This window comes from Pezoporus wallicus, unplaced genomic scaffold (genome assembly GCF_028554395.1).
Source record: "Pezoporus wallicus isolate ANWC-B61680 ecotype Strahan unplaced genomic scaffold, APGP_CSIRO_Pwel_v1 contig_2, whole genome shotgun sequence".
In the NCBI taxonomy this organism is placed as follows: Eukaryota; Metazoa; Chordata; class Aves; order Psittaciformes; family Psittacidae; genus Pezoporus; species Pezoporus wallicus.
In genome coordinates this window covers 650,783-667,354 of record NW_026639478.1, presented here as the reverse complement: position 1 = coordinate 667,354, position 16,572 = coordinate 650,783, and the positions used below count along the sequence as shown (strand labels likewise).

Sequence of the window (16,572 nt, the reverse complement as noted above, 5' to 3'; positions counted from 1 at the left end):
TTGTGTTATAGGAAAGGTTTTTCTAAAAGGAGCTCATCTTTATCTTGAAAGCAAAGCAAATACTCATTTGACTGACGTTATATAGTGCAGAGGATTTTTTTTTTTTAAACACATCAGTGTGGGTACTTACTTTGCAGCAAACTTATAGATTCAGTAGATTCTAACTGTTCTGTAGTATCCACATGCAACATACGTACAATGAAATGCAGCAACTACAACTTGGAGGAATTAGTAGTGTGGGTTTTTTTTTCATTATCTCAGTCTCTCATCACATATGCAATTAAGATTTGACCTTTTCTTTAGGGAATTAGGTAAATTATGGGAGTACTTAAAAAGAAATTAACTATAATTGCAATGTGCAAATATTTCAGCTTTTCAGTTTAAGAAAGATTTACGTGTCCTGTGATCTGATATTCACTGAGTGCAAGGTAGATTTGACTTTATTAGATTTGAAGGGGAGCAAGCATTTCACAAGTAAAAGCTGGCATAATGGAGATTCATGTAAAAATTAATATTTCCTAAAATCTTGAAAAATCACCTGCAGGAACTGGACGTTCTACTGTATTATTTTCAGTTATAAGAGAAATAACACAGTTGTGTGAATTATAGAGAAAAATGTATCTTTGTGCCTTGTTTGAACAAAAAACCACCCTAAGCTATTGTATATTATTGAGTGCAAATAAGTAAAGACTTTATATTATTACATTAATGCAACTGTCAGTATCCCAGTAACATGGGAAATGCATAAGGCATAAGATCTGGCTTCAGTTCAGATACAAAGCAGTGTTTATATGAAGTGATTTACACTGAGACCAGTCTCTTAATGTGTGTTTGGCTTCCCTTTATGGTACTGTCAATATTTTTGAGCCTGACACCTGGAAAGTTTATCAGTCTTGGCTTTAAAATCTAGCCATGCTAAAGCAATGGGAGTTCTGCTTTTGGCTCTACTAAGATCAGGATATAATGTCATATTTTGTTAAAATTAATGCAAAACAAACATTTTGAAACCTGGAAATACTCAAATTCAGAACTGTGTGCGCCCTGATGCAATTAACTCTATTTCTGGCATTAGAGGTCTCATCCGTATTATGAGGTTAGCAAAAATGGGTGGCTTAAAGAGTGTTTAAGGGCCTGAGTGACCAGAAGTACTTTTTCTTTTATGAACCTGATTCCTGCATCTTAGAACTGGGTGGATCCTTAACCTCCAGTGCTGGTAACATGTTAAAATTACTCTGTTTGGCTAAAGTGGTAAGCAGTATGCAGATTGTTAGCTAAACAAGAATACTAAAATGGAGAGGTAAAATTATTTGCTGCATGTCTTACTCAGAAGCCTTCACAACAAAAAATATTGTTAGTGATCCTGATTGTATTCCTTTTTCTCCTCTTTTTGCCAGCATAACTCTATGTTGATTTTGAAAGCATACATTGTGACTAACCCAGCTTAAGAAATATGGACAGTCCACAACAGATTATAAACTCTGAGGCCACTCTAACATAGATTGAGCCTTCTATTTTGTGAGGAACTAAACAGATTTTATTTTAATAGTAGAGCTATGAAAGAAAATCTGTTAATATGACTTGATCTGTTCTTGCTTAAAGTTGCTGAAGACATCTGGTTACCATTGTGCTTTTCAATAAATGATGCCAACACATTCATGGGTCTTGTATTTTGGCAATATAAATAAAACACGGTATGTTATCTTGAGCTGCATGGATGTTGTACCTATCACCAGCATACACGGCATGTTTTTACAGAGAGCATTAAAGACCACCATCCCCCGCAAAAATATGTGCAAGGTAGCTACTCATTCATTATCAGTGATAGTTAAAAAATGATGTCAGCAGAGTAAACATATGTGTATGATATACTAGTGGACTGTTTCTTGTCTGCATATGTGAAAAAAGGTACCAGCTTTTGCATTTACTGTGTTTTGAATCTTTACTCTCTTTCTCACTTTTCTCTCCAAGTTTCTGTAGAGAACTGTATTTCACACCTCAGGTTAAGCCTGGAGATTCTCTGTTGATTTAGTCCTCTAATAAATATTTCAAGATTAGTTCCATTGTTATTTAGGAGGTGCTCTCTGAATCAAATTTCAGTCTTTTGCTTAAATGGAAGAATTAAATTTATGGAGTGTGGAACTTGGATACTGTGAGAAATGGCTTTGATAAAAAAGAAAATTGTTGGAAGTTTCTCATGAAGTACTGTTGTTGGGTTTTATTTTGTTGTTGGGTTTTTTATGTTGGATTTTTTTTTGGTGGTTTTTTTTTTCTGACTCATAAAAGGCTTCCAGATTTCTTAAGTGCTGACTGCTTGACATATGTAGCATCTGCCCTTTGACTACTTTTCCAAAGTATGTGTGTATTATATAGTCATTAAATTAATCAAGGTGACTCACTGATCGTTAACAGGAAGATTTCCTATTTGTTCAGTGTTTAGCAAAGACCTTATCTAGACTAAGTCAATCATTTCAAAGATTTACGGTCATAAAAGGTAGGGTCATTTTGCTTCTTTCCGCCCCCAATGAGTTCAATTCTGTAGTTCCACCAGTGCCATTTGCACTTGTGTGATTGTGTGAAAACCTGAAATCACACAGTTGACCTAAAAATTTCCATTTCTCCTTGCTCCCCCAACAGGCGTGTCATCTTTGAGCATCCAGTTCGCCAAACTTCCAAAGGGACTGAAGCATTTAAATTTATCTAAAACCTCCTTGTCACCTAAAGGTATGTTTTATAGCTATGCTTCTTTATTCTGTTCTACAGGTTTCAGGCTTACAGTGTAGTAATACCTCATGTTACCAGATTATAAAGTAATTGAATCTGTAAATGATTTACATATGTATTCCCAACAGCACTGATGCTTTTTTGCAGTCCTGGGTTGCTGAACTGTGGGCTGAGTTCTGTGTTCCCTTCTTACTCACTTCTGTAAGCTTTGGGCTTGAGCCTGTACTGTTCAAGAAAGATTGAATTTAGACTTGGCGTAAATGTTATGTTTCATACATGCTTCAAAAAGATGTCTGAAGTAGAAATGTGTAGGGAGTTTTCCAAATGTTTTGCATGCAATTATTTGATGAAACCATGTGTTGTGACAGTGGCTGCTAAGTGGTTTGTTCCGAGTAAAGATTTCTTTGTTTTGTAACTTGCGGATTTCTGACTTGATACTGTAATTGCAATGTATATTTTAAAAGCAGTAACAGTCCTGAAACACAAGTCAGAAGCTTTCACAATTTTTTGCATTGCTGTTTTACAAATAATAGATGCAGCCACCTCTCAAGCAGGCTGCATAAATCCAGGCTCTCCTGCATAGGACACGAGTGTTAAAAATAGAAAAAACACACTGAGATTATTGCAGCATTTTTGCAGATGTTGATGACCTGGAAAATATGAGTTAAGGTCTATGAAGGGCATTAATTGATAACAGATAGTAGCCATGCTCTTTTATCCTTTCAGCTACTGCTCTGTGAAGTGTAAATTCTGTTCACCTAAGCTTTAGGGCTGACCTGGAGAGAAAGGTTTTTTGGTGTGTTTTTTTTAATGAGTGTCTGTAGTTTGTTATGCTGAACTAAACAATAAACTATAAACAGGTTCAATCATGATTGTCATTAAAAAGACTGTTAAACTGTGGGGTTAATTTTTTCCACTGTTAACTGCTTGTCACTAAAAATGAAGTTAATAAAAAATCTTGGCTAACCTTACATGTACTACATTCATGAACATTAGATGTTCATGAATTGGACAGAAAGTCATGCAGTTCTGCTATGTTCATTCATCCTGTTCTATTCTTCATGTGATCTGAATGATTTCAGCAAGTGCTTTGAGATTGTTGAGTCAGAGAACACTCTAGCTACACTTCTGTCTTTGTAAAGAATAAATTGCCAGCTTGGTGAAGTTCATCCACAAAACTCTTGTCAGTAAAAATGAATTCTGAGATTATGAAAAGAATTTGGAAGGTTTTTAACAGACTTTTAAAAGACAATCTTGAAACAAAAGCTGAAAATGTTTCCTAGTATGTCTAATACCTCATGTGAATCCTAGACCAGACTACATTGCAATAACTGTCTATATTCTCCAGAGAATAACATGTCACCTTGAATATTGTCCCATGGCAGCTCCTCAGTATTCCTTAGAAAAGTATATGCAAAGTCTTACAATTGGAATTCTTATTCCCTATTCTCAGTAACCCTCTTCACCTGAAAAAACTGACCTTCACTTCTTCATTTGTCTGCAAAACTGTCTTATCTTATCCAGTTTAACTTAAGAAGACAGCACTGAATTGGTTTTAACTTGTGAGGCTATTTTTGAATTTGTAATACTTCCTATGGGGAAGTCTGAAGGAGACCTTGGATTTTGGATTCAGTAGACTCCAAGGTGCATGGATTAATTTTTTTCCTCAGACTTTTTCTCTTTTAATATATTTTATTGTTTTTTATTTTGAGCTTTTCAGTTTCAGAAATTCTGTACAATCCCTCATTACTTTTTGACTTTTTGAAAGTTAAAAGAACTTTCTCTTTGAGATAAGTTTCTAAGGTTGAGAAGTGAAGTTCAGGTGGTAACTTCCCAGCTGATCTTTCTTCAAATATTGTATCTCAAAGTTCCTGAGAGCCATTAACACTTTGAGCCTTCTGAGAGCAGTAAAAGAGCATAAAAGATTGTCTGCAAATGAAAGTGAGATTAGTATTAGAGTGTAGCATGAGGTAGGTGAAGTTCAAACAGAAATATATTGATTTGAAGATTGTGGTTAAATGGAAAATTCTAGTATGCTCATTCAAAGATAGGGCTTGCTTTTCTGAGCCCAAGCCAAAGGCTAATTAAATCCTTCATTCACCTTGTTTACCTTCACTGATGTGCCTGATTTTGAGCAGTTGGCCCTTTTTGAACATGAAACAAGCAGCAACGTTATGGATTGTTTGATAGCTCTTCTTCTCCCCCAAACTCAAACACTGCTCCTGAATTCCCATAATTGATTCTTGATATCACAATCTGAATTGTTAACAGGACATTACATTAAACTAGATTTGAAGGAGTTAGAAATAGCCATGTCCTAACTTGTATTTGGAAAAGCTGAAGAATTTCAGAGAAAGAATGATCTGACTGGTTTGTTCTCAATGCGAGCTTTTAATTTTAATGTAAGAAATATGTATTTGTTTTGATCAGGAGCTGAGAGTCTTTATGCATCTCTTGATATTTTAATTAACTGTTTTTCTGAAATTACAGGCAAATACATTAGCTGAAATATTTCATTTTCTAGGTCTTGTCAGTTGCTTTTGAAGTTTTCGCAATTATAATTGTTAATGTCTTTCACAGATACTTTCATCTACTGCAACAGCTACTTTTATCTAAATAGTATTGTTTGCAAGAAGACGCTGACTGAACATTAGGGAGTAAACTCTGTTTTAAAAATCTGTTTCAAAATGGGATCACACTGTTAAAGCCACTCTAGGCTTGGCAAAAAGATTTCTTCTCTGGATCTGGGACCTGTAACACACTGTGGCTTTGTCAGGGCAGCTGGTGGAGCATGGTCCATTCAAAGCTGTGCATCTTGTAGCAGGGAACAGTCTCATATCTGCCTGGTGATCTGTATTCCCCTGCTGCAGTGCGCTGATGGTAACAGGAGGTCATTAAACATTTATGTACGCCTGTGTTCACTGAAACTGCACTTGCAGGGTCTGGGCAACTAAGTTGAGTACTGACAGGCTTTTCTTTTTTGGCAGGGGTGAACAGCCTTTCCCAGTCACTGAGTGCCAACTCGCTGATTGCAAGCACGCTTGTCTATCTTGATCTCTCAGGGAACGCGCTCCGTGGTGATGATCTCTCAGTAAGCAAGTTCTTCTCATTTGGGAATTGATGAATGGATGTTTTAATTGTTAAGAGAAAGGCAAAGTCATTTAGTTTAGCTCCTTTTTTGACTTTATTTCAGTACAGTTCTAGGAGGGATAGAAAATAACATTTTGATCTCTACTCCTCACTATAGTCAGAGAATTCAATTGTCCCATGCAGCTAAACAAATCCACCTAATTGTAGTTCATACTTTTAATCCTTGGCTTCTCTGATAAATGAGGAAGCTGCAAGTGTATCACTTGTTTTAGTGGACATACCATGCTCCTCAGGTTCTGTTTGAAAGCAAGCAAAATAAAAAGACTCATCTATTTTTTTTAGTGATAAGTGTATTAAAAATTTTTTGTTGGAAGGTTGGAAACAAATTATTTCTTTGGAAAGAATTTCTGTTTTCAATGTTTTTGTTTGTGTAAATAAATCCGTGCAGCCGGTTGACACATGCTGTTGAAGCTTATGTTTTTTTTTTTAATAATGTAACTATTTTCTTCATTTCTTTGTTCATTTTTTGTCAGTTGCCATAGAGGTGCAGCTCTATTTTCTCCATAACAGAATCCAGTTAGTTCTCAATTTGTATGTATTCGCTTTTTGACTGTTACATCCATATTTCTCTCTCACATCAGAAGTTGTGTGTATGTGTCAGGCTTTGAATTCTTTATGTATTGAGCATCTAAAATGTGCAACACTAGTCACCCAATCTTAACCATTTAAAGTGCACTCAGACACGACTGGCTTTTTCACAAATATTACAGGTTTCAGATTCATCAGTATATTCAAAGAATTAGTCTTTTAAGACAGAACTTCAGTGGGACAAGAGGATTTAAAAGGTAGCAAACAACTAGTTAAATGTACGTAAAGACACACAGTGAATACTCTTTGAGAGACTAGCATAGCAAATAATGTAAAACCAAAAGGTAAAGTAAAATGTAGGCAATGCTTAAAGAAACCTGATACCTACCTACAGTATTTTAAGGGACATAAATGCAAAAGTGGGGCTTTTCTTAGCCTGTCAGAGAGATATGGTTCAAAGAAAAGGGTTATTAATACTGAGATCTCTTAATCTGTGGAACAGTTTTCCAACTGGAGTAAGGAAATCCTGTTATATAGCAGTTAAAATAAACCCTAGCAAATCACAGGGATTTTTAAAGCAGGGACCTTTGTTGCACTGTAGGTATAGGGGCTAAATGACCTAGTTTTTAGAAAGACGGATCTATTTTAGAAATGTTGAACATGCTCTGTTTGGCTGGTTTTCATGTGGAGTTGAGCATTCCTTGCTTCTGTGAATTGGGTCATACTTTTATCTTTCTGTGTTGTTCTCTAAGGCTAAAAAAAGCCCAAAATAAAGCTATAGTGAGAAGTTTTAAATACACTAACATTTACTTGACATACCTTATGCAGTACTGAAACCATCATATTAAAATCTTATTACCTGTACTGCTGGTACTAAGAAATAAACATGGGCTTCAGATGTAAATTAGTTGCTTCCCTCATGCTTCAAGGGGCTGCCTTAAACTTTACAAACCAATTAGCCTTTCTGAAGTATAATAGCAATCTGAGTGACATTGCAAGGTATTTCTAACTGAATTAATCATCATTTGCTGCGAAAGTGAATTGCAAGGTAGCTCAAGACTTGTGCATTAAGAGTAATGTTTGATAAATATAGTCTGATCACCAATATTTCCCCTGTTATTTTAAAAAATAATAGCCTTCAAAAATAAAATGCGTTTTGCTGCTTAGGTGAAAAGAAATTTCAGAGACAACTCTTGTAGCTCAATTTTATAATAAAAGCCTAAAACCTAATGAGAAGTAGGGATCCAGTAATTAGTGTCATCATGTCAAAATTAACATGGATTTATTTTTTTTTTCCTCTATTAATTACAGAGCCTGTACAATTTTTTGGCCCAGCCAAATGCCCTTGTTCATCTGGATTTATCTAACACGGAGTGTGCGCTAGATATGGTAAAAACATTTTTTTCTTGGAGATTCAAATACCAAGGAAACACTCCCCACCTTCTATCCCCAGGCACTGTTTTGGTTAATATGAAGTAAAATCAGCCTTCCTTGTTTTAAACCAGGTGTGTGGAGCCCTCCTTCGGGGATGTCTTCAGCATCTAGCTGTCCTTAGCCTCTCTAGAACTCTTTTTTCTCACAGGTACAGTTTAAATATCATTACTCTCAACTCCTGCAATATTTTGTTTTATCATTTTTTGCTCTCATCTTGCACTTTTCTTTCTAAGAAGAAACCTAAGACTTTAAAAAGACTTTATAAAAGTCTTAGAAGTCCTAGTGCTCTATGAAATAGTTATTATTTTTTCCATGCAAAATACTTTCTTTCCCTTCCTGCTCTTCGTCATCATTACCTTGCCTAATATGTTTTTTGTGATATTGATGCAGTGGAAAGTCTGTATGTATCTTTTGTCTCTAAGAGGCATTAACATCAGGTTTTGAAGTCTGACTGAGTTGATTCCTCTATAAATTTGGATTGGTCTTTTATTTTAAGTTTGCGTTTTTCAGGATTTGATGATGGTTACAAATGCATTTTTGCTTTTTTGTCCTCTTCTGGGAGGATGTCCCTTTGAAAGTCTTTGAGACTTAACACTGACTTTAGAATACTTGCACTGTAGGAAATAACAACATTAGCCTCCACTTTCTTCAGATCAGTGTCTTGGGTCTATATCAGCGAATGATACCTAATTGGAGGTAAGCTATACCAGCACTGAGTAATTATTTCTTGTGGTGAACAGGCAATTTCAGGGTCTTTGTCGTGTCCTGCTCGATCTTCTGCTCATAAGATACAAGTATTTCCACTATTAACCGGACCTAAATGACCATTTTTTATTTTGTTGTTCATCAAACAGAAGCTAGATAGTAATGTCTTCTGTGCAGCAATGCAATGCTGAGGTTTGTTGAATCAACATTTTGATGACATTATAATTCTAAGCTAATTGAGATCCCCTGATTACAGAGCTCTTTAAGGTAGAGCAAATTAAACATGTAAAAGATCATTATGATTCTGACGGTTTGCATTCACTGTTTATTGGAATAAGGAGTGTCTAGATGCTATGTCTTAATGAATTTGCTTACTTACAGAAAAGGAAAAGAAGTCCCTCCCTCCTTCAAACAGTTTTTCAGCAGCTCACTTGCTTTGATGCAGATTAATCTGTCGGGAACTAAACTCCCTCCTGAGCCTCTAAAGTAAGAATTTCATTTTCTCCTGTTGCTTAAAACCTAGTTTTCATTGTTCTTATGTGGGTGCCTTATATTAAAAATGAAAGGGAAAGGATTTTGCCTCTTTTTTCTTCCATTGTACATTATTGATACATTGCCTGAGTTTCATAATGATGATGCATTCAGAAAATGATGTTTCCATCTCACAGTTGAGGGCATTAATCATACTTCGTTCTGTGGGAATGTCACAGCAGTTTAGCTTCCATCAACGTTTTTTTTGTGATATATTTCTTACTTTATAGCTTACAAACAGAACTGTTTGCTTCATGGAAAATGGGATTATGTACTTGTGCAAGTGCCATTCCTTTGAGGCTGCAGTATTGCAGCGGCCATTATGAAACTGAACCTGTTGCAGTGCTTGGGAGGAGAGACCTATTGCACAGAGCTCTGCCCTCCTTTTGCAGGGAGAGGCAATGGCAGCAGCTTCTAGGAGTGCTAAGTGCAATGCGTCTCTTTGCTGTATGTCATGCATCCTGTAGCTAAAAGGTTGTGGTGATGTGGGTTGGGTACTTGAGAGAAAGTCTTCTTACAGCCTCATGCGGGCTAAGGGAAATAGTGAAGCACTGTGTCCCTTCCTGGGACATGCGCAGTTTTGAACTGTGTTGAACTTTCCACACATGAAATGTAAAGGTATGTTTTAAAGTCAAGGTAGGTCTAGATAGACAGGTCTAATCTAGGTACATCATTCAATGAGTCTGACAGAATCTTTGTGTTTATTGGGCTAAATTAAAGAAAGCGCTCTTTCCACTGTGTCAGCTTGCTAACTAATAGGCATTAAAACGTACATAATTCTATCCGTAGTAGACATCTAGACATGTTCATTAACCATTTCAGGGAGCACACCTCCAGAAGCCTAATCTGGACACAGATACAGATACATATGTGTATGTATGTATATTTGCATGGTTGGGGGCCTGCCTCCTAAGGGAGAACAGGAAAGGGAAGTGGACAGTAGCTCAGCAAGGTTGTTGATGGCAAAATTAGAGATATAGTATATAAAGAATAGTTAGGAAGCACTGGATGAAAAGTTGATACAGTCTGGGGGAAGCTAAGGGAGAGAAGAGTGGCAAGTGCCCCACAGAAAAGAGTAGTGTGCATTGTTTTGGAATATTTTTTCTTAGTGCAGTTTGAGATTGGAGAGGATAGTACAATATGATGCTTAAGTAAGATGCACTGGATTAAAATCAATATTCAGCTGCAGGAGCCTATCACTTTACCTCTGATCTTTTACTGATCTGTTTGATGCTCTTGGTTGCTGTCTTGTTTTGCTAGGATTGGAAGGTGTGGTACTTCAAACAGAAGTCTTTTCAAACAGAAGGTGGTTATTGAGAAACACATTGGTTGCATCTGATTATTTTAGGGCTATTGATTCTGTGGTGAAGGGCAGCAGGGAGCTATGTTTAATGAAGCAGAAGAATGGAGAATATACACAAGACAGTCTTATCAGTGCTACAGGAAAAAAAGAATGATGTGAGACACTGACTATATCTACGCAGATTAGGAAAGGTGAGAAGCTCCAAACACTAAGGTTTATATTTAGCTCTTCTTCTTGGCATGTTGAGTATCTCCTGGGGTGTGAGGAGTGTCCAAAGTCCAGCTGGACATGGAGGGTTGCAAAGTGTCCATGCCACTCTCAGCTGGCTGGCATTCTGTCATGGGCTGCTTTTGTTTTGTTATGATGCAATGTTCCCCTCTGCCTAAGAGATAGGTCAGAGCTCTTAATATTTTCTGTTAGTTTCCTTGATGTGCTTTCTCTGACCTGAGTTTCTTCTTCAGTCTGAGCTGAGTGTATTTCACAACAGCCGAGAGAGCTGTGATTGGCAGTATATCTTGCTTTCCTTCTCACACCCGGTGTGGCTTGAGTAATACGCTTCAAAAGCATCCTGTGGAAGTTAATCTGATGTTAAAACAACTGATGATGTGCTATATCCTGGGGTAGCTGTTTAGCCTTTTGGTCTTAACTGTAAAAAATTACAAAACTTCTACAGAACAATCAAGATTGTAGGATTTTTTGAAGACAAGAAAATGGAAACACCTTTTTTTAGACAGACTTATTTGTCATTGCCAAGATTGTAATAGCACATGAGGGATGATCTCCTAGAAGGAAAAATAAAAATGACATAGTGTATGATAATAGTTCTTCTCTGGCATCTTTAATCAGTGTATGTCAAAATCGTTCAGACAACATCAGCCTTTGGAACTGTCCTGTCACAAAGAAGTTTCTGGTTTTATGTCCATGAACCAGAGGTCACTGAGTTACATGCGTGATTCAAGATCAAGCCTGCCTACAGAAAAGAAACAGATAAAATGCAGATACCTGGCCCTGATTTCCAAATTCCCCTGATTGTTAGTTGATTCTTTTCTTATCAACTTCCTTTAGATCAACAGTTGTGGCATGTTTAATTGCATATGCTATTACGAGTTTAAAAATACTGGTTAATCAGTACAGTCAGCAAAGGAGACAGACTTACTTGTATAGTGATGGTCCTGTTAATATAAGTCAAGCCTTTCAGGGGAGAGATTTGCTAATAAAGCTGTACTGTGAGGATGCTATGTAGTGGGTGGGGAAAGGGTGCTTCTGGTTTTTGCACATAGTTAATATAGTTAATGTTCCATCACAGGTTGCTCTTTTTTTTTTCCCCTTTTTTAACTGAGTGAAGCTATTTATACTCTTTTCCTTGTTTAAGTGTATTATGATGGTTTAGTTCATTTACAGACATTGCCGAAAGTTATATTTTGATCTGTCAGTGCTACAACAAGGGAAGTTTCTGATATGCTTCTCATGCAAATGCTAATTACAAGGCCAAATCTTGGATTCTGCATCTAGCACAGTTGACAAGACCTTTCCATATTGCCTTGTGCGATTTAAACATAGTGGCTAAGTATAATTATGTCTGCCTTCAGTGCCTTTGGATGCTGGTGATTTTTCATGACAAAAAGTTGAGACATCATGAGATTTTCTTAGGATGAGTTTGTAGGAAAGAGGAGGTTAGGAATTTAAAATAACCCTCTTCCTGTGAAGAGAGTACATTTGAAGCAGCATTGGGTCTCTCTTTTAATCTGCCTTTTCTTTATGGTTGCACTATTTTTTTATGTTACCTCAAAATGTTTAGGAAGTTCTTTGCAAAGTTAACATCAGCCAGACTAACTTTGAATAAAAACATGTTTGGGAAGGAAATATAAGCTAAAAATCTGTAAAAGCTGTTGCAGAGCTTTCACGTCTGTTTCAAAGTCTGTACATTGGTAGCTTAAGAAGTAAATAAACACAAGATACTTGCCTTTGTTAACTGTGAAGGTCTGATTCATGTTCATACCTGCAGGGCAGATATAAATAGGTTTAAGTGAAAAATCTTCCTGGGGCACACACATTTTAAATGTGGCTTTTACACACTACTTGCATAGCAAGCGTGTAGATGAATGGCTCAACAAAGTGGATTGGTTTTTGTTCCACGCATCGGTAGTTTGGATTCTGTTAGATTGGTTTTAGCTGAAATGAAGTTTGGGAAAGAAGTCCTTCTGTTTCTTTGTTCAAGTATTAATTCAAAGCAGCATCTCTTTTAAAGATACTAGAAGGTGTATGCAGATTGTGTTTGCTCCTTCTAAGACACATACTGTTGTTCTTTCTGATTTGACAGCATTAATAGGAATGTGATGTTAACACTGACTTTTATATGTGGAAACAAGCTTCTGTAAGGCCTTAAGGGTGGATTTAGGAAAATCATGATCAGTCGTTGCTACACTTGTCTGCCATTATGCCTAAAGACAAAGGATATCATTGTCTGGGTTATCATTCCAAAATCTGTAAATATTTATTGGGTTGCAGAACTGAGAGTGTTGTGTGATACTTGAATATGATCCAGTGTTTGAGTGTTACAGGCACTGTGCCTGGATGAAATGGCAGTCTGCACAGCATCTTGCATATATTAAAAATGCAATCTTCCCCTGAATTCTTGTAAAATCAGAGGGCTAGTGTGGTTGCACAATGGAGCACTCCTTTTGTAATCACTTGACGCTCTTTGAAAGCAAATGTTGAAGCAAACTCATCTCTGATGAATGTTATTAAATGTTGATGTAGCATTAGCTACACGGTTTCTTTATTAGCCTTGCATCCCCGCAGTTTTTGAAGCTGCTGGAATGTTCAAAGTGTGGCAGGTTTGTGCTGCCATTGTCATTTAATTGATCAGCTATTGTTATTTTGTCTTGAAATGGTTCTTTGCATTATAGTTATATTAACCTGTGACCTCTTGGATGATGATGTAAAGCTGCTATTCTTTTTTTCTTTTAAATGGTTCTAAAATTCATCTTTTTCAGAGCGCTTTTGTTAGGCCTGGCTTGCAATCACAATCTGAAGGAGGTGTCTTTAGATCTCAGTAGCTGTGAGGTAAGGAATATTTATCAGGATGTGTTCAAAAGATGCAATAATGTGGAATTAGAGTTCTCGTGAAATCCTCTGCAGTCAAAAGTTGTGGGAAAGGTAGAACTCAGAGAAGCAGTTACCGTAAAAATCAGCTGCTCTGTGTTACAGCATCCTAAATAATGAGCCCAGAGGTTCAAAGCACCTGCAGCACCAGATTATCAAAACCCTCCTTGCAGCATAGCTGCTCTTGATATTGAGCCAGCGTGCTGTTTGCTACTTGGTGGCTTATGCTGTTGGTGCTGTGATTACACAGGACCCTGCTGCAGGACTTTCCAATGCATCCAGATTTGAATGGCTCACAGGAATCCCTGAAGCCATGTCTGTGATACAGTTGTTTTCCTTCAAAACCAGAGACATGCTTCATCTTTTGCAGATTTGGTTTTTAACCCTGGGAGGACCTCTGCTTTCCTAATCAATTAATCAATTCAGGCGAATAGGGAGCTTTGGTAAAAGTTGATTGAAATATTCCATTAACACAAGAGGCACTGTGCAAATGGCTTTAAATAGTTGAAGAATAAAGAAAAACAATTGTTGCAACTTGATTGGTTTTATCTTGTTTCCTCTTGCTTCGCTGTGCTTTGTTGTGCACTTCATTTCTCAGGATTGTCCATACTTTTGCAGGACGATGCCTGTGTGGCTGCAGCTTAAGACAAAAGATCAGCCATGACCCTGGGGAGTTAGTGAGGCAAAGTTACATAGAGAACTGTGGGGACTTTTGCCAAAACCAACATGAATCAGCTTAGGCTCAGGCCCCCTGGCTGAGCAGCCAACTTTTCCTTTTTAAGCTGCAAAGAAAGCCTCTCACTTGTTAGGCAGATCTTTCCATCACCTGAGTATTAACTGTTCTGAAAGTGCCTTTCAAATGCAGTGTTTTCGCTTTAAGTAGTAAACATGTAATTTGATGAACATGTTGCGGTGCAGTAATCCTTGCTTTAGGTTTGAGGTGGATTGCTTTCGGAATGTGCACAGAGTTCCTTATGAAGAAAAAACAAGTCATTGTGAATGCATTTCATAGCTTGTTTTGATACTTCATACTTTTTTAAAAATTGTATTACTTTGAAGAGCACTACATGTAAATTCCAAATAGAAAAGCTTTCAGGTCAAGTACACATGCTTCTGACTTCTGAGTGGAGAGATCAGAGGGATGATAATTTTTCTTTCAGAGAGAGGAAGGAAAAGGGAGGAGTAATTAAGTAACAAAAATAAAATCCTGTAATCATAACCTTAAAAGACTGAATCAATAAAACACAAATGTAAATAATGAGGGTATAAATTAGCATGTAAATTATCAAGGGCTGACAGGAGTAAAAACATTATTCTTTCATTATATAACCTCCAGGGTAGGATATGGAAGAGTCCTTTGTGGGGCGATTAGCTTTATTGGACACCAAAGCACATATAATCATGTCTATCTCTGGTGACAGAAAGGAAGAAATTGTGCCCAGCTCATGGTGTTGCGTTCCCATAGCTGGTCTGCTCAAACTGACAGCACTTCCTTAGATCCTTCCCTTAACATTTTTTTTCACAACCCTGAGCTTTATCCATTCTCATGTGCTTTGGAAAGAAGAAGTTATGCTTCCACCATCAGGAGTCTTGATGTCCCAGGAGCTGGGAGTACTCTCAGTGGGTCCTAGTTCCACCTCTCCCTGGCTCTGTTGTGAGCTGGGCAGGGTAATCTGCACCCAGAACAAAGCTGTGGGAAGCTCTGACCTGCACTATGCCTGGTTCCTGCAAACACACACTGTTAGCAGGCTGGAGAGCTGATGCTTCAGCTTTGCTCTCCTCTTTCCTACATCGGGCAAGCTTGTATTTAATTATGGAAGGATAAATCTCAGTTCCTTCCCTCTCCCACCACTTTTCATTTGCTCCCATAATTTTCTGATATATTAACTCCAAGCTTAATCATTTTATATTGCTTATTTGTTTGGTTTTAATTATTTTTACTATGAAAATTATATTTTTATTTCTACCTGCTCAGCACTGATGTATTGCACTCTCTTCCCTTCTGCTTCCCTTAGCTTGGTCACTGTGTAAGTACCTTCCATGCTTTACCTTAATTGTTAAATCAGTAAGCAGCTTTGTTTGCCCTTCCTATATTGGTACCTCAAAGCTTTGAATGTGCTTGGCATTTAGAATTGTTGAAGGATGGTTCTTCGTTTGCTCTGAATAAGAGCTTGTATTTGTAGTCTCAGAAGGATGTCATATAGGAGATGTTGCAGAGGTTTGATTTTTTTTCAGTGTCACAGTCCACATTGATAAATAGCCATTCAATTTATCTCTGTGTGTACACATACACACACTTTAATACAGTTGCAGTAAATTTTGATCCCAAAAATCAAATTATCCTTGCCCCAGATTAAACAGATATCACCATATGCACCTATGAAATACTCATGTATTAAAGTTTTTGAATATAGTTATCAGTACAAGATTGAAAGCTGCTCCAGAAAAATTGTCCACTTCAACCCTCAAAATATATAAAGCATAAGCATTTGGATTCTATTGTGAGTATAATTTAAGTGCATGGCACTAAGCATAGTAAAAACAACCAATGCAAACTATCACACACATATATATAAATACATATATATATATATATATATATATATATATATATATATATATATATATATATAAAATTTACCAGTTCTATAGATCCTGCAATAATAGCTTTGACATTGTGTGTTGTAAAATGGTCATTTTCTGGTGCACCGCACTAGGAGAGCAGTGCAGAGCAAAGCTGAATGGTTTTGGTATACACCAAATGCTACAAATGCTCTCAGAAAAATGAGTTAAAATTGCACCACTTCTGCCCCAAATACAGACTTTAATCTGATCACTTCTTGAGAGGATAGGGTGAAGGATAGGTACGCTTTGTTTTATGCTGAAGAGGAAAGGTGCCTTACGTTCTGTATCTCTTACACTTCCAGATGTGATTTATGATTTAGATGTTGTCTTTGACTACCATTGTTCTTTAAATGCTTAGGCCAAGTTATTGAGCTGCATGTTAACCAGTCACATATCTCAAACGTTACAGGAAGTGCCGAATTGCGTCTTTACTGAAAAATACTTCTAGAAGGCATATATGCTTCCTTAGT

The 16,572-nt window shown here is 37.0% G+C and overlaps 1 protein-coding gene across 6 annotated transcripts in view; it reads left to right on the top strand.

The window, feature by feature from the left end:
* CARMIL1 (capping protein regulator and myosin 1 linker 1) overlaps positions 1-16,572 on the top strand; it is a 193,889-nt gene that overhangs the window by 101,588 nt on the left and 75,729 nt on the right. For 5 of the 6 annotated variants that reach the window (XM_057414782.1, XM_057414781.1, XM_057414777.1 and 2 more), the window contains exons 12-17: positions 2,635-2,721; positions 5,709-5,812; positions 7,711-7,788; positions 7,905-7,981; positions 8,920-9,024; positions 13,369-13,438. In XM_057414782.1, coding sequence (XP_057270765.1) covers positions 2,635-2,721; positions 5,709-5,812; positions 7,711-7,788; positions 7,905-7,981; positions 8,920-9,024; positions 13,369-13,438 — 521 coding nt within the window. Of the gene's footprint in view, positions 1-2,634; positions 2,722-5,708; positions 5,813-7,710; positions 7,789-7,904; positions 7,982-8,919; positions 9,025-13,368; positions 13,439-15,492; positions 15,505-16,572 lie in introns of all 6 variants that reach the window. The other variant, XM_057414775.1, reaches the window with a different exon arrangement.